This window comes from Neofelis nebulosa, chromosome 10 (assembly GCF_028018385.1).
Source record: "Neofelis nebulosa isolate mNeoNeb1 chromosome 10, mNeoNeb1.pri, whole genome shotgun sequence".
Classification (NCBI taxonomy): domain Eukaryota; kingdom Metazoa; phylum Chordata; class Mammalia; order Carnivora; family Felidae; genus Neofelis; species Neofelis nebulosa.
In genome coordinates this window covers 10063503-10086305 of record NC_080791.1, presented here as the reverse complement: position 1 = coordinate 10086305, position 22803 = coordinate 10063503, and the positions used below count along the sequence as shown (strand labels likewise).

Sequence of the window (22803 nt, the reverse complement as noted above, 5' to 3'; positions counted from 1 at the left end):
AGCGCCCATCCTCTTACTGCGCTGTTTCACACTCTCAAGGGCACGCATCCCTCCAGCCCCACCCCAAGCCTGGGCTAGCACATGGCGTCCGCACCTTCTTCCTCAGCAAAAGCATGGGAATGAGGAGGCGCAGTGCGCGCGAGTGCGCATGCGAGTGCGCGGACTCCACGGCCTCCCAGCGGGCAGCGCAAGGGTCACGTGACGGACCGCGCAGCCGGCCTGGAGGCCAGCCCCGAGCCTGGCTAGGGGGTGTGGGGGCGAGGGGGCGGGGAAACGGGGGGGGGCGAGGGGGCGGGGAGACGGGGGGGGCGAGGGGGCGGGGAGACGGGGGGGGGCGAGGGGGCGAGGGGGCGGGGGGCAGCCCTCGTGCACTTCACTAAGGGGTGGCTTTCTTCCATTGCTCTCCCGCTGTCCCCCTGGACTTGGAGTCTCTGAAATAAAAATCTACCCTTGCTTCCACGTGTGTATTTGGGGAAGGTGGGAAGAATCTGAGTCTAGTCTCTCAAGAAAGAACATGAATTTAGAATTGCCCAAGAGAGGCTGGGGTGTGTCTCACCTGCTTGGAATCTCAGTAAAGGAACATGGGACCCCTGACACTACTTTTCAAGTAAAAGTTACATCCTGTCCCAGGTGGCACGTTTGAAGGAGGGGTTTAAAGCTGAATTCCCGCAGGCTCTCAAGCGAAACTTCCAGACCCAGACCCTCCGTTCCTTCGCTTCCTTTTCTTTGGTGCAACCACACTTTCAGAATCACACCCTTTTGGAAGATTGCTTTGTTGATATGCTAGTAGGTTTAGTCAATATTTTGAAATATGATTTCAAAAAATTTTGTAACATACGTGGCCCACGTACTTGGAAGTTAGTCTCATGAGTGCTCTCATGTGGTGACTTTGACCTGCAATTTCAAAGATAGACATTCTAAAGTTATGCCCAGTTAGTTGATGTGGAAGGGGAAAAATATGACCTCATAAAACAAAGGTCAATAACCCCTAATAAATTCCAGGTACACACTCTCACACCTTATTGAACTATATTTAACTTAACATGGTTTTTCCGTTTGGCTTACCTAAATGTTAATTGTCATAAAGACTCGGGAGTTGTGTGCGTGTGTGTGTGTTTGACTCGGGAGTTTGTGTGTGTGTGTGTGTGTGTGTGTGTGTGTGTGTGTGTGTGTGTGTGTAATTTATCGGCTGTTTGTGAAAAAGCCATTCGTTTTAAGTAAGTTCCCAGAAAATAGGTACTCGGTTTGTTTAATTTGATTTGCTAATATTGTGAAATAGAAGTTACTTAATCGACTAGATGATTAGGGTGCAGTTTTTGACCGTCTTTTTGGAATCCCTATCACCGTCTGAGGACTGATAGCAATCTGTGTTGAAATTTTCCCCATGTGTGGTAAAATGAGGGGGAAAAAGTAATGAGTTTTTCATAAAGCCACAGCATTCACTTGAAAGAATTGTCCATTAGTCTGATACATGTCCTTCCTAGTGTTTTTGGTGTTAAAACGGTCTGTCATAAAATAAAAATATAAAGACTTTTAAGATTTTTAATGCCCTTACTTGGCAAATTATAAAGTTGCCCACTCTTCTGCATTGTTAACATTATTGTCACTATTATTTTTGATAGCCTATTAAATCCAATTCCTCTTCTAGCCTTCACGTTGTATGGTATCTAAAGAGGTAGTTATCTAGTTCTTAAAGTACCTCCAGGAAAAATAATTCCACCTAATACATAAATGTTTACACCAAATTAAGAGAACACCATGGACATTTTATTTTATTTTTAAAATGTTATCTCCATTGGGGTGCCTGGGTGGCTCAGTCAGTTTTGCCTCTGACTCTTGATTTCTGCTCAGGTCATGATCTCACAGTCATGAGGTCAGGCTCCAGGCTGGGCATGCAGCCTACTTGGGTTTCTCTCTCTCCCTCTCCCCTACTCACTCACTATCTCTCTAAGAAAAACAATAGTTATCTCTGTTGTAAAAACTAAATGAGTAAGAAATGAGAGTGTGTGGAAAGTTTTATAGTTGTCTAGTGCTTTATGGGCGCCTGTGTGGCTCAGTAGGGTAAGCGACCGACTCTTGATTTCAGCTCAGGTCCTGATCCCAGGGTTGTGTGATCGAGCCCCACATTGGGCTCTGTACTGAGTGTGGAGCCTGCTTAAGATTCTCTCTCTCCATCCCTCACTCCCTCTCTCTCCCTCCCTCCCTCACTCTCTCTCTCTCAAATAAAAATAAAAGGGGAAAAAAACGGTAAAATTTTCAAAGGGCTATCATCATCTCATTTTAATCTTTACAAATAATCTTACGAAGTAGGTAAGACATGAAGCCATCTGGGTTGCTCTGTATCAGAAAAAAAAAAAAAAAAAGTTTATCCCAAAACTAAGAAAAGGGAAAATTGTGCACTTTACATCTTTACAGTTGGAGAAAAATCATTGGCGATGGGCCATTTAAAGTTAACTTGTTCGGGGGTGCCTGGGTGGCTCAGCCGGTTAAGCATCCAACTTCGCCTCAGGTCACGATCTCACGGTTCATGGGTTTGAGCCCCGCCTCTGGCTGTGTGCTGACAGCTCAGAGCCTGGAGCCAGATTCATATTCTGTGTCTCCCTCTCTGTCGCTCCCCCACTCATGCTCTGTCTCTCTCTGTCTCTCAAAAATGAATAAACGTTAAAAAAAATTTCTAATAAAAAATAAAAATAATAAAATTAACTTGTTTGGTGCTCTGCTTCTGATCATTCTTTGACTCTATTTCATGCTTTCGTATTAATTAGCTATATGGAACACTACAGTTGGAGGATGGAAATCTGTTACTTCAATTTCAGCCATGTGTGTATTCTTACCATATGTTTCCTAAATGCATGATTTTTCTTTTTCTAGTAGTCTCTGCACCAAGCACCTCTGACCATCTCACCACAGACTTCCTTTGTAATCACTGCGGTGGACATGATGTTTTTATAACATTGTAAAATGAAAACCCTATTTTGTTCAAAAAAACAACAACAACAAAAAAAAAACCTCAACTAGCTGCTTATGGAAGCATTTGATTCCTAACTCTAGAACACCTCTGTTTCCATATAGGCTCTATACTGGCCAAAAAAGCAGAAACCAAATGTCACTTTGCTACTTTCCTTGCTAGCACGGTAATACCATTTGGCACGTGTTCAAGAAAAAATTGTCCGGGGAACTTTGTTTCTGCTAATTATTTTCAAGGCTGTGATATTTTACGCTGCTTTTTAAAAATTACATTTCAGGTGCTATTATTACATTATAGGGATTATTCTAATAGGGCTGATTATTCAGCACCACAAGATAAGGGAAAAGTTTTGACTTAAAGCGTGAATAGAAAATCTCAAAACAGAGAGAGATTAATGTGAGAAAAGATGCTTCTAATTGACCAAGCAGGTGCTTTTTTAAAAGGGCTTGAAAGTACAGTACTTCTGAGAGAAAGGCACAAGATTTGGAAGGGCCAGAAGTCCAACTTTTACAGCAGAAATTATCTCATTAAAATAGTGATTTTACATTAAAAGAAGTACGCAAATTCTCTGACTTTATTTCCAGTTCTACTGCCCTTGGAAAGAGCCCACATTTGAAGGCGGGTTCAAGGCGTGCCAGAACAGTCTCCTCCCTCCACCTCCTTCCTCCTTTCTCCCAATCGCTTGGTCTCCTCCTCCCCCAGACGGCTATAGATCAGATGACCAGCAAGCTCTGTTTTCCAATGCTTTCTGCATTCCTGGCTGCCAGCTTCAGCCGCTAAAGGGGCTGCTGCCACCTTCTGCCATCTACACAGCTCAGGAAAAGAAAGGTACCTCAAACCTTCCAGATCCCTTCCTCTCCTAGGAAACTGTTGAGCACAGGTAAGAAATATCATTCCTTTTTATTTAGAAATGAGACATGGTTTTAAAAGTAAATCAACTAGAAGAGTGATTGAGAGGAATTGAGGTCCTCTGACATCACTATGATGGACAATCTGTAATAACATAGGAAACACAGCAAAGTCAGAGTGGAAACTTTTTCTTTTAACCAACGTTCGAGAGTATCACTTTTGAGCAAATGTTCTCAAACTTTTTGGTCTTGTGACCTCTTTACATTCCTAAAAATCATTGAGGAGGACCCTCAAAAATGTTTGTTTCCCTAGGTTACTTGACTGTATTGTTGTCATTTACTGTACTAGAAATTCAACTTGTTTCAAAATAACAGTAAGCACATCACAGGCCAGCATAAATAACATTTTTAATTATAAATAACCATACATTTTTAAAAATCTGTGAAGAGTGACATTGTTTTTCATTTTTATGAATCTCTGGCTTAATGGAAGACAGTTGTGTTTGTATCTGCTTCTGCATTTAATCTATGTGATATTGCCCAGAATGTAAGCTCTGGTAAACTGTAGTGTATACACATGAGAGAATGAGGGTGAAAAAGACAAATTACAGCTTGTTATTATTATGAAAATAGCTTTGACCTCAAGAGCCCCTTAAGAATTGCTGCTTTAGAACAATAAAATAAGTAAGCTTCTCTTCAACGGGAGTCTCAACTCTGAATCCATGATTCTAAAAGCAAACAAAAAATTTTTGCCAAAGGTTGATCCTCTTGATAGAATCTGCATCAGCACCCTTAGCTGGGCTATAGTTGGACGAAATTATAACATTCCCCAGGAGAATCTTATTTCACAATAAGGAAAGGGCTAAATTAATACCTCTATTTTGAAGTACTAATAAGAAAAATTAGGACTCCCTTAAACTCCTCTTTTCTTTTTGTCTATATCCAGCTATTTCAAGTTCTTTTAAATCTTCCTCCAGAGTATCTTTTTTAACCTGGCTTGTTCATAATATCCCTACATGAATATTATGAATTCTTATGCAAATTTGTACATGAATTCTTAGAGTAGTGCCAGCGCCTGTCTCTTATCTTTTTCAAAATGCACTTGCTGGCTCAGTAACTTGCATTCCTATTGCCTATGAGATTAAATTCACATTTTTCTGGGGCACCTGGCTGGCTCACCAGGAAGAGCATGCAACTCTTGATCTTGGGGTCATGAGTTTGAGCCACACGTTGGGTGTAGAGATTACTAAGAAAAATAAATAAACTTAAAAATAAATAAATAAATAAATAAGATCACATTCTTCTAGTGACTTCCAAAGCCCTCTCTAACCCCACCCTACCCTGAGTTCACTGCAGGACAGCAGGAGTGTTCCACCACAGTCCAAAAAATGGCTCCATTCATGAAGTCCATCCTCCATCACAACACTGTTTTAATGATCATATAAATGCTCTTCCATGTCCTTTCCCATCTATTTAAATCGTAAGCATTCTTTAAGGTTAAATTCGATTCTCCTTTTCACACGAGGCCATTCCAACTACATCAGTTCCACTCTGGATTTTTCCTTTGAGTCTGTATTTAGGTGTTGATTATATACGCACCTATTATCATTATATTGCACCTATTATCAGCCACCTATTATTTACCTAAATTTTTACCTAGGTCTTCCTCTATCCCACCTCTGCCACATCCACATACAGACATTCATGGAATGGCAACATTTTCAAGAACTAAATGATTTCTAGAACTGAATACTTAGATTTTCATCTTGCTGCTACCAAGATGACTAAGTACCTGATTTTAGGGAATTAGGTAATATGCTTCCTCATTTCATCCGGTGTCTGTCTATGCCACAGAATTGAAATCCACAGCAAGGATAAACATGATTGCTTTTCAAATTCAAATTGCTTTTCAAACATTCTAATAATACGGGTTTTTTTTATTTTATTTTTTTATTTTATTTTTTTTTTAATTTTTTTTTCAACGTTTTTTATTTTTTTATTTTTGGGACAGAGAGAGACAGAGCATGAACGGGGGAGGGGCAGAGAGAGAGGGAGACACAGAATCGGAAACAGGCTCCAGGCTCCGAGCCATCAGCCCAGAGCCTGACGCGGGGCTCGAACTCACAGACCGCGAGATCGTGACCTGGCTGAAGTCGGACGCTTAACCGACTGCGCCACCCAGGTGCCCCAATACGGGTTTTTTTTAAATATAATTTATTGTCAAGTTGGCTAACATACTGTGTGTAAAGTGTGCTCTTGGTTTTTGGGGTAGATTCCCATGGTTCGTCACTTACATACAACACCCAGTGCTCATCCCAACAAGTGCCCTCCTCAATGCCCATCACTCATTTTCCCCTCTCCCTGCCCCCCCCATCCACCCTCAATTTTTTCTCTGTATTTAAGATTCTCTTATGGTTTGCCTCCCTCCCTCTCTGTTTGTAACTATTTTTTCCCCTTCCCTGCTCCCATGGTCTTCTGTTAAGTTTCTAAGATCCACATATGAATGAAAACATATGATATCTGTCCTTCTCAGACTGACTTATGTCACTCAGCATGATGCCTTCCAGTTCCATCCACGTTGCTGCAAATGGCATGATTTCATTCGTTCTCATTGCCAAGTAGTATTCCTCCAATAGTATGTTTTTAAACTCCTCTATGGCTGAAATACATATTCAATCAATACGTGTTATGTTAGAGTTATGAGGAAGTGGTTATGAGGGCATTTGCCACATATAAAAGGTTCTCTCCTTGCAGCCTTAGCTAAAATCTAGAATTACAGAATACTGGAGCTGGATAACACCTGTAATATTAACCATTCAACTTCCTCTTTGTCCAAATGAGGAAACCGAGACCATCAAAATTAAGTGACTTGCCCCAGACAAGATTGTGAAGCATGTGACCTCATGTCCATCATGATTTTCTACCATTCACTAGCTTGTGGCTAGTCTCCAAGGCTTGTATAACAAAAACTGTTTTTGTTTGAAAGAACCAATTGCCACTTGCATATTCCTGGGAGGATTGTTCTGAGGTGGTTTGTAACTTTAGATGAAAAAAAAGTCAATAATCTGAGAATTTTAGATGAAATATTCAAAGCATATTTATCCAATGGGAACTATAATTTTCACATACTGGAGTTAAAGTAAAGGGACACAGATGAGACTGGAAAAGAGGGAAGTTGAGGGGAGGAATAGAAGGGTTATTTGTAGATATACTGAGATCTCACAAGAAGAGTGGTAAGAAAATAAAGAATTCAAAATAAGCACTTGAAGTAAAAAAGAAACCACGGTGGGGGGGGGGGGGGTGCGGGAAAGAAGAGGGAGAATATTGGAGAAGTTACTCTGTTTTTTTTTAAATATGTTTCAAGTGTTCCTAATATTCCTTCTCTTTCTCATTGGCTTTCAGATGGAGTGAAGGTTTTAAGATAGAAAAAAATTCTACCAGTTCCTTTACACACTGTTGTCACGGCAACAAGGTGTATCATAGCAGACATTTATTCCTTTAACATTGATTGAGCCCCTGCTGTATATAAACTTCTTTCCAGATGTGGAAGATTCAAGAAGAAAGGGACAATTCATCTTAAAGAAACTCAGATTGAAGCTGGGCAGACCTATTTGTAATCAAAATAATCTCATTCAGGACAGTAAGATGTATTTGAGAAGCATAAGCAGGAGTAGGAGTAGGGGGGCACTGGTGAGAGAATGATTAGGTAGGAATGGAGGAGTAAGGGAGGTCTTCACAGAGAAAATGTTTGAGCTGGGCCTGAAAAGGTGAAGAACCGAGGGTCTAGCAGGCAACGAAAACAGGGAAGTTACTGCCTGGCAGGGGAAATGTCGCTGGCAACAGTATGGAGCCGGGAGAGTCTGGAAGCCAGAAAATCTCTAAAGAGAAGATGCCAGAAGTGATGAGGGCTGGACTTAAAACAATGCTGGTGGAGATGGAGAGGAGATGCCAAATTCTAGAGACATTTCTGAGTTATAACCTACAGTATTTGTGAGGCAGGTTAGACAAAGGAGTGGAGGACTCCCGGGTTTCCATTTCAGACAGGTTATTTGGGCATGTTTTAGAAAGTAATTCATTAGTATACCCTACAGCTGGAACCAGAAACTGAAATTTGCAAGTTATCGAAACTACCACCCTCTCTCTTCACTTTATGGCCTGAGTCCCTAAAAAAATAGTTTCTATTTGCTGTCTTACTTTTTCCCCACCCCACTCTGCCCTAGATCTTTGCCAACGTGCTTCTGTTCCCTCACATTCCCCAAACTGTTCTACCGACACCAGACCTTCCTAACTTGCCACATTCGATAAACAAGTTTGAGCTTGTACCTAAGCAGTTCCTCCTTAAAGCTCCTTTCTCCCTTGTCTTCTGTGACACTTCTCTCTTAGATTTACAAAACTGAACTAATTATTTTCCACTTGGCCTGCCATTCTCTTTTTTCTTAGTTATAATGAGGTAACCACTCAACAAGTTGCCCAAGCCAGCAACTTTGAAGTCACCCGCAGTTCCTCCTTCTTCCATTTGATCTACAGCCAATTAGCTAAAAACCAATCCTGATATTTCATCTCTCTTGAATCCATCCAGTGCTTTTGCCCCCACAGTTGCTACCTTACTTAGTTTATAGCTTCATCAACTGTTACCTTAACTGTTAAAATTACTTCTGAGGTGGTTTTCTGGCCTCTGTTCAGTCTTGCCCCATCAAATCCATCCTCTACACAGCTGCCAGGGTGAGCTTTTCAAAACATAAATCTGACGATGTCTTTCTCCTACTTAAAGAGATTCAGTATTTTTTTCAGAAAAACAGTTCAAACTCTTTAGCCTACTTAAGCAAGGCCTTTATAATCGGACTCTCCTTTACAAGTTTATGTCAAACTGAACTATTTTGCAAGTTGCATTTTATGTGAATTGAACTAGACAGAATCAAGAATAGAGAAATAATAGTCTCATTTTTCAAATTGTTTTTTTTTTAAGTTTTATTTTATTTTGAGAGAGACAGAAACAGCACAAGTCAGGGAGGGGCAGAAAGAGAGGGAGAGAGAGACTCTCAAGCAGGCTCCAAGCTGCCAGCACAAAGCCCGATGCAGGGCCTGAACCCATGAAACCATGAGATCATGAACTGAGCTGAAACTGAGGGTCGGACACTTAACTGACTGAGCCACCCAGGTGCCCCATAATAGTCTCACTTTATAGGCAAATTGGAAATATGTGAACTCCTCCAAATTAGTTTATGTAGAATGACACAATTTCAAAGCTGGTAGGGCAAGTGAGTTGTGAGCTGTTAACACTCTTCCCACATTTAAGTGTCTCTCATACTTGACAATTATCTGCTTCCATGTTGGCTATTCTTGAGACATACAGGTTACTGTTATGCTATTTTTAAAATATTCACTACTGAGGTGCCTGGGTGGCTCAGTTGATTGAGCATCCGACTTCAGCTCAGGTCATGATCTCACAGTTCTTGAGTTCAAGACCTGCCTTGGGCTCTGTACTGACAGCTTAGAGTCTGGAACCTCCTTCGGATTCTGTCTTCCTCTCTCTCTGCCCCTCCCCTCCTTGCACTCTCTCTCTCTCTCTCTCAAAAATAAATAAACATTTTTAAAACTTTAAATATTCACTACTATCATAATTTTAAATATTTTTATATCTGATAGTAATGTCATCAAAGCGCTGAGGGGTATTATTACTGCTTGTGCTGAAAAACATCTCCAAATAAATATTTTCCAAATAAGTTGGAAAAACAGTTAGATGCCAGAAAACAATGATAAAAAGGCCAAAGTACCACCACGATAGAATGTGTGGAGAGAGAGCACTATGCAAAGAATCAGCTATAATGCTGAGAAAGTTGAAACAAAGAAAGCAAGAATACACTCCGGTTGTTGTAGATTTATGTCCTTTGAGGATATCTCTTTACTACTTTTGTATTTGTTCCCAAGGAAAAGTTAATCTTGAACTATCTGAGATCTTCAGAAATGCTTTCTTCCTACACAATGGGACTCCATTTGCATTAACTGCAGGAAAAGTGATGAGGTTCCAAACAAGCAAGGTTCTCTCAGAATTCCCTGCTCCAGGCTTTTGCTCACGTTGTTCCCTCTTTGTGGAAAGCTCTTCCCCAAATGCCTGCCTCTCATATGTAGAACAAGCAGAGGGCTACTGGAGGGGGTGTGGGAGGGGGATGAGCTACGTGGGCAAGGGGCATTAAGGAATCTACTCCTGAAATCATTGTTGCGCTATATGCTAACTAATTTGGATGTAAATTTAAAAAAAGAAAATTAATAAAAAAGAAAAGAAAATGCCTGCCTCTCTTTCAAGGCAGCATGATTATCGCTTCCTCTAAGAAGTTTTCTTCCACACACCACCAGGCAGACAGAGAGGATCTCTTGTAAACCCAGCTCTGCACAGCGTTCATTGTACTATTTTGTAATTGTTGATATATTTGTCTCTCCCTAGACTCTGAGTAATTGCAGGGTAAGTATTGTGTTTTGTCAGCTTTCTAGCTCCATGCCTGATACGTAGTGCATGCTCAGTAATTACCTGATGAATGATTTCAAATATTGTGTAATATTATTCTTTTTAAGGTAGTAGTGTCCTCTAAATTAATTCACTCATTGACTAAATACTCACTGTAGTAAACACTAGTAATTTCATCCAATTCCATCCAATATACTATTTAGGGCTTTTCAAGTAAATTATTTTACAAAAATATGAATGCATTACATAACATTAAAGTTTGTACAGAAGACCACCCTAGCCATTATTTCATACATACGAAATTATATATACATATATGCTTGTATATTATATATCTATATAAATTTGATAACTATCCACATTTGTATATGTATAAGGAATTGAACCTAGATAAAACTGTTAAATAGCCACCAATTCACAAGTGTTTTGGGTTACCTTAATTTGGATTAAGGTTTTTAATTGGGTTTTCATTCCTGGCTTCTTCTACCACACATGTTTGGCCTCAGCAGACTATGCCAGAAAAAAATTTGAGTCACTTCTCTACCTATGAGCTTCGACTTAAATACTCCTCTATATACCAAGGACTACTGTGAAGCAGCCACATGCCTTAGAGCCCCAACCATAATTACCCTCAGGAACCCAAGGTACTGCTGAACTCTGGAGTAGGGCCTCTTAATCATTTCTGTGGCATGGGCCCTCACAGACAATCTGGTGAAGTTTGTGGACCCCTTCACAAAATAATGTGTTTACATGGATAACATTTAGTACTTAATTGCTCAGTAGGTTAAGCATTCAACTTCAGCTCAGGTCATGATCTCATGGTTAGTGAGTTGAAGCCCCATGTCGGGCTCTGTGCTGACAGTTCAGAGGCTGCTTCAGATTCTGTGTCTCCCTCTCTCTCTGCCCCTCCCTCACTCATGCTCTGTCTCTCTCTCTTTCTCTCAAAAACAAATAAATATCTAAAAAATTATCTTAAATACTTAGGCTTATAAAGGAAACTTATTACATTAAATTGGGGTTATCAAAAAAGTTTTTTTAACAAATTTTGATATAGTATGTATGTGCCTCTTTATCAAGACATAAATAACAAAATTTGGGGCACTTGGGTGGTTCAGTCAGTTTTGAACATTGGCTTCAGCTCAGGTTGTGATCTCACGGTTCGGGAGTTCAAGCCCCATTGGGCTCTCTTTCTCTGCTGTCAGCACAGTGCCTGCTTTGGATCCTCTCTCTCCCTCTTTCTCTGCCCCTCCTCACCTTACGCGCGTGCACACGCTTTCTCTCTCTCTCAAAAATAAACATTAAAAAAAATTTTTTGCAAACAAACATGCAAACAAACAAACCCAAAATCTACTGGTGGGACTAATAACTTCTGTATATTTCAAAGTAGTAAGGAGTTTAAACCCTATTTCAAAATCTCTACAACAATTATAACACAATAGGAAATATGTGTTTCCATTACTGACATCAGAGATACTGCTAATAATACATACTGTGGTTTCCTACACGACCATAAGGGGAGGAACTGCTAAATTTCAGTTAGAAGTTGGTGAAAATAGGGGCACCTAGCTGGCTCAGTTGGTTAAGTGTCCGACTTCACTTCGGGTCATGATCTCGAGGTCCATGAGCTTGAGCCCTGTGTTGGACTCTGCTGACAGCTCAGAGCCTGAAGCCTGCTTTAGATTCTGGGTCTCTGTTTCTCTCTGCCCCTCCCCTGCTCACACTCTGTCTCTCTTTCTCTCTCACAAAAATAAACAAACATTTAAAAAAATTTTTAGAAGTTGGTGAAAATAAATGTAATTTTTTATTTGTAATATGTAATTTTTTCCTATCTAAGTTTACAAATTTCTCAGGTATAGAAACCCTTCTTCATAGACAAAGGTCTAGAAAGATACACACAATATTGGAGTGGGGTGGAATAGGGTGGGGCAGAGGAGAAAAGCAAAAAGAAGAAGTTTTAACATGTTTAAGTCCTGTATTATTTGGGTTTTTTTTTTATTTTTACAGAAACACTGTATTTATGTATTACTTGTGTAAAAAGCATAGTATAACCCAAACTCCAGACCAAAAGCTATGGCTGCTCAAGGAGAAAAAGGGCCATCAGATGCCAGAGCGCTGTGGCGTCCTCACACACTGCCCTTACTCCCAGGCAGAAACACTACTTTTTTTTTTTTTTTTTTTTTTAACGTTTATTCATTTTTGAGACAGAGAGAGACACAGCATGAACGGGGGAGGGGCAGAGAGAGAGGGAGACACAGAATCGGAAGCAGGCTCCAGGCTCTGAGCCATCAGCCCAGAGCCCGACGCGGGGCTCGAACTCACGGACCGCGAGATCGTGACCTGAGCTGAAGTCGGACGCTTAACCGACTGAACCACCCAGATGCCCCGAAACACTACTTTTATCATTGCCTCACTTTTGGCACTTTCACAATGAAGTCACAAAGCTTCAGTCTCCCATGCACATGAACCCATTGGTTGTAAGACAGACATAGAACCAATCCACAGTTAAATGACAAGCATCGTATATGTATATTGATGATACATTTCCTCCAAGATACTAGGACAATATTTCAGTTCAGTTAGTGGGCCACTTATCCACCCTTTATAATACTGTCTTATGAGAAGATGCTTTCTAGATTCCAAACATTTGTTGGTTTACAAGAGAACATTTGAACACGTGTATTCATAAGCTGAAGACCCAAGTGTTTATTAAATATCCAAAGTGTTCATCAGCATACTGGGTGATACACTGACTTCTGAGTTTGGAGGTAATAGAAGGCAGTAAGTAGAAAAATATTTTTGGGGTGGAAATGGAAAAACCACTACCTTTTCACAAATGACTCTTTGCTTTCATTAGGAATAAAGATGACTGCTATACCAGTAGATGATTGCATCAACTTTGTGGGAATGAAATTTATTGACAATACACTTTACTTTGTAGGTAAGTCTAAAGCAATAGGCCAGATAAGGATTCAGATAAATGTATTCAGCTAGAAAAGATGCTGTGAGATAACTATTAAGCACCTCTTTTTTTGTCACCAAATTCTGTTGTAATACCGGTGACCCTCTTTTCTGGAAAAGAATAAAAAATACTGGGCCTCTAGAAATTAACCACAATATGTCCAACGTCCTAGCACCTTGTCTCACCACATGTCCTGTCACTTTCGCTAGCAGAAGCCAACCCATAAGATGGCTGCAGGTGCACATGATGAAATCTCACAAAATTGGGTACACTCAGGAATATAATTTCCTGCAACAAACTGGCAAATCATATAACAAATACCTTAAATCTGGAGTTCTGTGAGTAGATTATGCCAGTTTATGTAAACAAACTTGACAAATAGAAACAGATTCTAATGATTCATCTCCTGTGGGCAGGTTGGCTCCATTTGAAAGTTTGGCTTCATTTGAAAGAGTCACAGAAAGTCCCTAGGTGACTTTCCACTGAAACCATAAACTTTTTTTTTTTTTTTTTTTTTTTTTTATAAATTTCTTCCCAGCTAAAAATTTCTTTTTTTTTTTTTTTTTTTGAAACCATAAACTTAAGAGTAATCTATCACTTTACAACATTTCCTTTTAAGTAAAAATTTAAATTTGTGGACTCTGGATTTGGGTTTTATATCTAATTTAGCTGAGACCACACTAAGTCTAATGAGCTCCATTTTATGCGACCTCTGGAATAATTGTATAATATTTCCGATGGAGGCCCACAAAGGCCATCACTGGTTAGTTAGTGGTTAAACACGGGGAGTGACAGACGAGTTATAAAATGGTAGGGTAAGAGGAGATTCCGAATTGAAATATAGAGTTTAACATATTTTGTTTCTCTTTTTTTCCCCTTTAGCTGACAGTGATGGTAAAGTATAAATTTATTTCTCTTTCTTTGCAAAATCAGTAGCTACTTGAGGAAGCACCTCTCAGACACATCCATATCCCCATTCTCAGCTGAGAGAAACTGGTACTAGGCCATTTGAGAAGCTAATCTTACCTCAAAGGAATGTGGACTCAAAAGGACAGCCTTGAAATAAAGACGACCATAAGGGATACAGAGAAGAACCGCTAGCAAAATATGCTTCTCTCTACACCTTAGAAACTTCTCTAGCTCTTAGAATCTACAAAATAGACTTCGCTTATTACAGAGATTCTAAGATTATGAGGAGGTCATGGATTCTCTGGAGGAAAAGGGGATTGAAGCAAGAGAATTGTCCAAAATCAAGGAAACCTTCCTTTAACCCTCTCTCTCAGAAATGTTTTGGGAAGAAGCCTGGGAGGCTCCCAGGTGGCAGAGGATTCTGGAAATAGAGGAGACAGGAGAGGGTAGAGCAGGCAGAATAATAAGCTGAGCCATTATGTCTTATTAAGATGTGGATGTACCCAGTTCTTGTCCTTCTGGCATTCAGGTAGGACCATACCCATGTCTGGCCTATGATCCTCTAAAAGTCCCAAAATTATTAGAGGCCATGAGTTTCTCATATTTTTCCTTAAAAGTAACACTTTTCCCATTCTTAAGGTGATCCTTACTGTACTTGAAATAGAAAGTATCAACTTTAAAAAAAATACTATTTTTCACATATCTTTTCCCCCCAGCTTTACTGAAATATAATTGACCTATAACTCCTCATGTTTCTTAAAGATTGCCTTGCTCTCCATTTATTTAATTCAGTAAATATTGGTATCTGTATCCCAGGTGCTATGTCAAGCAGTAGGATACAGTGGTGAGCAAAGCATGGTTCCTACAGGGAGAAGCAGGCCCATGAGGAAGACAATTGGAATATAGTATGTTAGGTGTTACAAAGACACAGGATGCTATGGGTGCACATGGAAGAGGCACCTAATTCAGTCCAGTAGATTCTGGGAGGGCACTTTGAAGGAGGGACAGATTTAAAGAGTGAATAGGGGTTAGTGAAGAGAAGGTATTGTGGGCAGGGAGAAGACAGCATGCACAGGCCAAGATATGAAAGAAAGCATGGCATGTCTGAGCAATTAAAAGTAATTCAGAATGGGAGTAGGAGAATGAAGAGAGAAGAAGGATAAACGGGGTGCAGATAAAGAAGCTTCCTTTATTCTAAGATAGGGAATTTAGACCTTATCTTTGGGATAATGGGGATTCAGAAAGCATAATATGTACGACCTGGGATACAGATCAATTTGCTGCAACAAAGATATCCAAAAATATAGTAAGAGAAAATGCTTCCGTAAAATACAAGTCCAAGTTGGTAGTTCGTGATGATGGTGGGATCTCAAGTTTCTTCTCTCCTGCTATTCCAGTATCCCTAAGTTGTTGAACTCATTCACATACTTGAAAATCATTACCATACTTCCTAGGTCCATATCCCAACTAGCAAGAAAGGGTTCAAAATAAGAGGAAGACAGCCCCATTCCTTTTAAAGTCTCTACTTGGAAGTTGTACACATCAACTCCACTCATTCCATTCATTAGAATTTAGTCACCTGGCAATACCAACTGCAAGGGAATCTGGAAAATATAATTTTTATTCTAGGTGGCTATGTGCCCCATTAAAAATCAGAGATAACATGATCATATCTCTGAATTTTAACTTTAATTAAAATTGAATTTTAATCCCTCCTGGCTTCTTCAGTATAAAGAATTGATGTGGGGACAAAAAAAAAAAAAAAAGGGAGATGCCAATTAAGAGGCTATTACTGCAGTCCCTGTAAGAAATGATGGTGACATGAATTAAGGTAGGCACAGTGGATGCCAATGAAGAGCTGTGCATGGATTTTAGAAATACTTAAAAGAATCAAGAGGACACAGTTGGGGCTGGATTTCGAAGGGGATGGAAAGAAAAGACCGAAAAGATAATGCCTACATTTTTGCACTTAGCCAATTTGTACCATTCAGTTAAATAGGAAAAACAAGAGGAAAAGCAGGGTAATGAGGAATGTGGAGCAAAGAGGAAGACATAAATTTAGTTTTAGATCTTATCTGTGGGACATCCTAGTGGAAATGTCCAGTGGACTCTTGGACATAAAGTTCTTAGATCTGGATGAAAATGTGGACTGGATATATAAATTCTTTTAACGTTTATTCATTTTTGAGAGACAGAGAGAGACAGAGCACGAGTGTGGGAAGGGTGGAGAGAGAGGGAGACACAGAATCTGAAGCAGGCTCCAGGTTCTCAGCTGTCAGCACAGAGCCTGAGGCAGAGCTTGAACTCACGAACTATGATCATAAATACAACTAATCCAGGAAGTAGAATGACTGGGTTGACAGAAAAAAGGGGATGATTGGTAAATCAAGGTTTCAGTAGAAGATACATGCAAAACACAGATGGAGTTAGCCCTAGACACGAGAAGGAGCACCTTTTCCACATTTTCCCCCTGGGACAAGGGGGGGGGGGGGTAGAGGAAATTAACCGGTGGTGCCACAGTTATGTTTGTAAGTGGAGAGGCAGGAAATCATTTGCAGAAAGCGAAAGCAGAGGTCACAATGTAGAGATCCTTAGGAGATAGGAGATTTAGAATCACAGCTCTGTACCACGGAGGATTGCTGAGCTATAACAGAAAGGAAGTATTGACAATCGGTGAACTGGGAATGTGCCAATTTGTACATTTGTATAATTGCTTGGCAGCAACCCTCAGCAGCCAGTCTTGGGGTTTTGTAGTAAAAGGACAAGTAAATTCATGATTTAAGACACTGGCAAAGGATAGATAAAATGATGAGCTGTGAGGCCCAGGCTTCATAGAGAAGAAAGGGAAGACAGGAAGAGGTTAGACAGAAAATGTTAAGAGGCAGGAGGACTCTAAACAGAGGAAAAGCTTAAGAAAGCTAAAAGGATGGGAGATTGTGGTTTGAAAATAGGGTATTTGAATTTAAGACCATAGAAGTAGGGGCGCCTGGGTAGCTCAGTCGGTTAAGAGTCCGACTTCAGCTCAGGTCATGATCTCACGGGTTCATGAGTTCAAGCCCCACGTCGGGTTCTGTCTGGAGCCTGCTCTAGATTATGTCTCTCCCTCTCTCTCTGCCCCTTCCCATTCACACTCTGTCTCTCTCTCTCAAAAGTAAATAAACTTAAAAAAAAAAAGACTATATGAGTAGAGTAGTGATAAAAAGGTGGTAATAAGAATCAGGGTGCGCTCTTGGAAGTGGGTTAAGAAACACTGTGCAACTTTGTCCTACCATCTTCTACACCAGAAGATTACGATTAGCAGTTATTGAAAACTGAAATATATAGAATGATTATTTGTAATTTGGGAAGAGAAAAACATATTCTTTAATGAGATTTAATGTGCATTGTAGAAAACCTGGAAACAGATTACTTTGGCAAGCTTGAACATAAACTCTCAATCTTACGAAACTTGAACGACCAAGTTCTCTTCATTAACCAGGGAGATCAACCTGTGTTTGAGGATATGCCTGATTCTGACTGTACAGGTATTTTTTTAAATATATATTTGTAACATAAAAATGACAAGCTTACTTCTTCCCATTCCAGTTAACTACCTATGTTTTTCTAGGATAGACCTAATCCTCAGATGAAAAATCACAGGAGTAGTAATAATTTCACACACAAAAAACTTGATAAGGTCCACATTTTTTAGTTGGGGTGAAAAATTGATGCAACAGAGATATTGCTAGGGGTCAAGCTATTCTGAGCCTATATGAGGGTCGCCAATCCCTTCACTATAATTGCACTAACTCTACAGAATCTCCATATGGACCTTAATCGCTGTTGGTTATAGCTAAATTGCTGATGGAATTTTCAAAACTCAAAATCAAAAATAAATACACAAGCATTTGGAGTGAGTCTGTCTTCCACCAGAAATTTAGAATGCCTTACAAAGGAATCTGTTTACTGTGCCTTCCAAGGTTTCAATTCCAAATATCAGAATTTAGGCAGAGTTGAAACAGTGAATGTGCACTTTGGGAAAAAAAAAAAACTAAATTTTTACCATAACAGATAGATTTTCAATATTCTATTTAACATTTAAAGGTTAAAAATAATCTTTTAGAGTTCATAGTATCTCCAAAACACTCAAAAAGTTGCTGTATTTCTGTTATGATACATATGATGAATGTGTTTTAAAGAATGTGAGCGTGCCCATGTAAAGTCTCCTGCTAAATGGCTGAATCTCAGAATACAGAAATGGTGATGGGTTTGTTAAGGATTATCCCTAGGCTAATTTCCATAAATGGTGATTTGCAAAAATTCTTCTACCTAGGGTTCTTATTTATTAATGTTTATTTCAGATAATGCACCCCGGACTGAATTTATCATATATATGTATAAAGATAGCCTCACTAGAGGTCTGGCAGTAACCATCTCTGTGAATTATAAGACCATGTCTACTCTCTCCTGTGAGAACAAAATTATTTCCTTTAAGGTAAGGCTTAGCCTTAATTTGTTTTAGTCATATTTACGTGCAAAATTAAAAAACCCAAATATCCTCAGTCCAATCTTTTTTTTTCAAGTGTATTTATTTATTTTGAAAGAGAGAGAGAGTGGGGGAGGAGCAGAGAGAATCCCAAGCAGGGTCCACGCTGTCAGTGCAGAGCCCGGCTCGGGGCCTGATCTCACAAATCGTGAGATCATGACCTGAGCTGAAACCAAGAATTGGACACTTAACGGACTGAGCCAGCCAGGTGCCCCAGAATTATATTTTCATATGGCATTTTCCCCCTTCCCAAGTTGCCCCTTGGCATGTCTACTAAGGCCATAGTCCTAACTTTCAGTAGAAAGTGATCTTGATAGCAGTTCTTTATTGGCAAATCCCCATTTAGCAAGTCGTTCACGACATGGGATTCACCTTTGAAATTGTCAGTTTGTGAGCATCTCCAGGCTGCTCTCATTGGGAGGAAAGTTTTCTGGGTCACTCTGTAGTTATAGTTAATGGTTGTTTATCTGATAATAATGGAACTAGGCAAATCCAGGTGTAGGGGAGGCTGAAGTTTACACAATTTGGGCAGCCCTTTTAAAGAAAGAGAATATAAAATCAACAAAGACATAAAGTTGACGCTTTATTTAAAAAAAGAAGGGGACTTAAAAGAGACCTGTATAAGTGAGGGGCTCTGACATTTAAGCTTCATAGCAAATGTGCTTCTGGAAGGACTCAGTCAAGGGGCGGGAAGAGGGAAAGGAAGGTGTTAGGACCAGTTTTAGGTCATGCTCTTTGATCCCATTTTCCACCCATTAATAAGGATCTTAGCAGTGATTATAAATATAGACTAAGTTCTAGATAATAAGGCACAACTGGCTGCCATTATGTGCTCACCTTTCTGGGTTGCTTACTAGCTATAAAGTCCTAGTGCTTCTGGTTACCCCTGTTTTCCTTTGGGCAAGAACCTTCACGACACCAAGACGGATTTGTTTCAAGACCTTACTGTCAGTGTCTGTTTCTTGTATGTACATCCAGGCATGGTCAGAATTCTCTCAGACTTACTAAAGCAACTGGGAGAGGACCAAAATAAGAGAGGTTAGGTCAGGAGTGCCTGGGTGGCTCAGTCGGTTAAACGTCCCATTTTGGCTCAGGTCATGACCTCACAGTTGGTGGGTTCGAGCCCCATGTCAGGCTCTGTGCCGACAGCTCAGAGCCTAGAACCTGCTTTGGATTCTGTGTCTCTCTCCCTCTCTCTCTGCCCCTCCCCTGCTCATACTCTTTCTCTCTCTCTCTCTCTCTCTTTCAAAAATAAGTAAACATTTAAAAAAAAATTCTAAGGTAAGAGATGTTAGGTCAAGCTTGCCTCTCCCTGGGTTCAGATTCAACCCCTCCTGATGTAATGATGCAAAGAATACCTTAGGCCCTTGGAGCACTCAAGTTTCACCAGGTAGGACTTTCCAAGTTGAGTGTTCCCCAAGGTCACTAGGATTGTTTCCACATCCATTTGTTGTGCATCTTCCCAATAAGGGCTATGAATAGTCAACACCAAAACTAAAGAAAGCTACTGCCCCAAGATTCCTTGCCACTGTTCTGAAATGTGGCCTTGAACTAGTTAGAGATCACCTATTCTACCTATCCACACTTCCACCTTCAACTATAACTTTCTACACTAGGTTTGAACTAAAAGGTTTATCTGTCTTTAATATTTCTAGAGTTTTTGAAGTTTTAGCTAAGGATTATTTATCACTTATACATTAGATATTAGGTTGGTCCCAAATTGTCTCCCCTAGGTTGGGGTCTCTTCCTACATTCTGGTATATTGTAGACAGCTTCAGAAATATGTGCCAGTGGGTGAACTAGTTTATACTGTCATCAATTCAAGACCCTCACATGTTGATAAAGGAAAAAGGTCAAAAGTTATGACTATAAATTTCATAATGGATTGAGAAGTTTGGAGGTACTCCCAGGTTCTTTCAGGCCTCTTGAGAGGATGCTGGAATACTATTTTGGGTCCGGAGGTCTCTCCAACAATCCTTAGATAGGATAATGCTCATCTTTGCTACCAGGGGGTCAAAATTAAGTTCAAAATGTTTGTTGGCTCCAGGATTAATATGGAAAGAAACTTGGGTGGTCCTCACATTTTCTAGTCCATTCTGAAAAGTAGGTATGATGCACTGATAGGAAAAGTGCAGGCAGTACTGTCAGTTGGGGGACCGGCAGGATTACGGTTTCACATAATCTAGCTATTCTTGAGAAAACCCTCTTCTGTGGCTGAAAGATATAAGAATCAGCATTTGGTTTTCAGGGTAGGACCCAGCCAAATTCAGGATAGAAATTCAGGAACTACTATGGAACTGGAGTGCTTGGCAGAGAAAAAGTGCTGACTAAGCCAATAAGCAGGGCTATCCTGGAACCCAGGACCTAGCCCTAGTACAAGTAGTGGGTCTATTTATTATTTATTTATTTAATATATGAAATTTATTGTCAAATTGGTTTCCATACAACACCCAGTGCTCATCCCAAAAGATGCCCTCTTCAATACCCATCACCTACCCTACCCTCCCTCCCACCCTCCCATCAACCCTCAGTTTGTTCTCAGTTTTTCAGAGTCTCTCATGATTTGACTCTCTATTAGTGGGTCTATTTACAGCAAGTTTCAGTCCTAGGCTCCACTGAAGGAGGGACGAAGCTGAGATGCCTGCACTTTCTGCCTCTCTCACATTAGGCTCACAAACAAGAGCTAGCCTATGCCTAGGGGTGGAGGTCATCAATGTCTTTGGCTGTGAATGGTTGAAGAAAACAGGAATTGACATTAGCCTAAAAAAGGTTGTGGTCTGTGCTAGAACTCTGCTTCATCTTGATCAGATATGGACTCCACTCAGGGGAGAGGAGAAAAGGAAGCTACCTGATGGTTAAATTGGGAGAAACTAGAGGCTTAAACCTGAATGTGCATTCAATGGTGGGAAAAGGCAGATTAAACAAGGAGAACAGATTAGGAATTAGGAAGGAAAGAAAATCAATATTCTTATATTCAGAGGTTTGGGTTTGTTTTTTTTTTTCCTTAATTGCTAAGAATAAGCACTTCTTTAGTTCTTTGCAGTAATGTACTTCAAAATAAACCACACATATTCAAATTGTTCATGTTGTTAAAAAATTAAGTATTTTTTTTCCTCTATAGGAAATGAGTCCTCCTGAGAGTATCAATGATGAAGGAAATGACATCATATTCTTTCAGAGAAGTGTTCCAGGACATGATGATAAGATACAATTTGAGTCTTCATTGTACAAGGGGTACTTTCTAGCTTGTGAAAAAGAGAAAGATCTTTTCAAACTCATTTTGAAAAAAAAGGATGAAAATGGGGATAAGTCCATAATGTTCACTGTTCAAAACAAGAATTAGATACTAAAATTGCATAATTTGAACTTTCTGAGTTTTTGTTTTTCAGAAAGGTTGTAAGACTTTGTGTCTATAATTGTAATAATGAAATAAAATGGATAATGGTCTTAAAAGATACCACTGAGAAATGAATAATAAGGTATCACAAAATTGAGTTGACTCTTCCTTATCCACATAAATAAAATATTTGCATAACATTAAGAAAATGCATAGTTTCAAAACACATTCTACACTGTTAATTGGAACATAGATTATACTCAGTAGACGTGCCTTAAATCTTTTGGGTTACTGGTCCTAAAGATGAAAGATACTGATAACTTGAACTTTCTAATTTTTTAAGAATATCATTAAAACCATCAAGATTTTGTACAGATTTGACTAATTTCTGCATTTCTTCCAAAGTCAGGTATCTTTCAAAGTCAGATTGATCCTGAATCCAACAGCATATACAAAGGATTATACATTCTAAACAAGTGGCATTCAACCCAGGAATGTAAAGATGGTTTAATATTATTAAATGAATTAATATAATATACCATATTAATAGAATAAAGGATAAAAAAAACACAATCATCTCAGTAGAAGACAGTAAAAATTTTTAATTCCAATATAATTAACAAACAGTGTTATATTCATTTCAGGTATACAATCTAGTGATTCAACAATTCCATATATTATTCAGTGCCTTTCACAATAAGTGCACCCTTAATCCCCATCTCCTATTCCACCTCCCCTTTGGTAACCACCATTGTGTTCTCTGTATTTAAGAGTCTTGGTTTGTTTGTTTGTTT

General features: G+C 39.6%; 2 protein-coding genes across 7 annotated transcripts in view; one reads left to right on the top strand and one right to left on the bottom strand.

Annotated features, from left to right (window-relative positions):
• Positions 1–1076, bottom strand: part of BCO2 (beta-carotene oxygenase 2) — a 55511-nt gene extending 54435 nt beyond the window's left edge. The window contains exon 1 of one of the 5 annotated variants that reach the window (XM_058690261.1): positions 852–1076. In XM_058690261.1, coding sequence (XP_058546244.1) covers positions 852–916 — 65 coding nt within the window. In that variant the 5' untranslated portion in view covers positions 917–1076. The other 4 variants (XM_058690263.1, XM_058690255.1, XM_058690265.1 and 1 more) reach the window with 4 other exon arrangements.
• Positions 1077–3662: 2586 nt separating this feature from the next.
• Positions 3663–22129, top strand: IL18 (interleukin 18). Of its 2 annotated transcripts, XM_058690283.1 has the most exons (7): positions 3663–3848; positions 10259–10276; positions 13134–13217; positions 14121–14132; positions 17537–17671; positions 18488–18621; positions 21794–22129. In XM_058690283.1, the coding sequence occupies exons 3-7, from the start codon at positions 13142–13144 to the stop codon at positions 22013–22015; spliced, it is 579 nt and encodes a 192-aa protein (XP_058546266.1). In that variant the 5' UTR covers positions 3663–3848; positions 10259–10276; positions 13134–13141; the 3' UTR covers positions 22016–22129. The 2 variants fall into 2 exon arrangements, with proteins under 2 accessions (XP_058546266.1, XP_058546265.1); XM_058690282.1 differs by lacking the exon at positions 10259–10276 and having other exon boundaries at positions 3664–3848.
• The last annotated feature ends 674 nt before the right edge of the window (positions 22130–22803 follow it).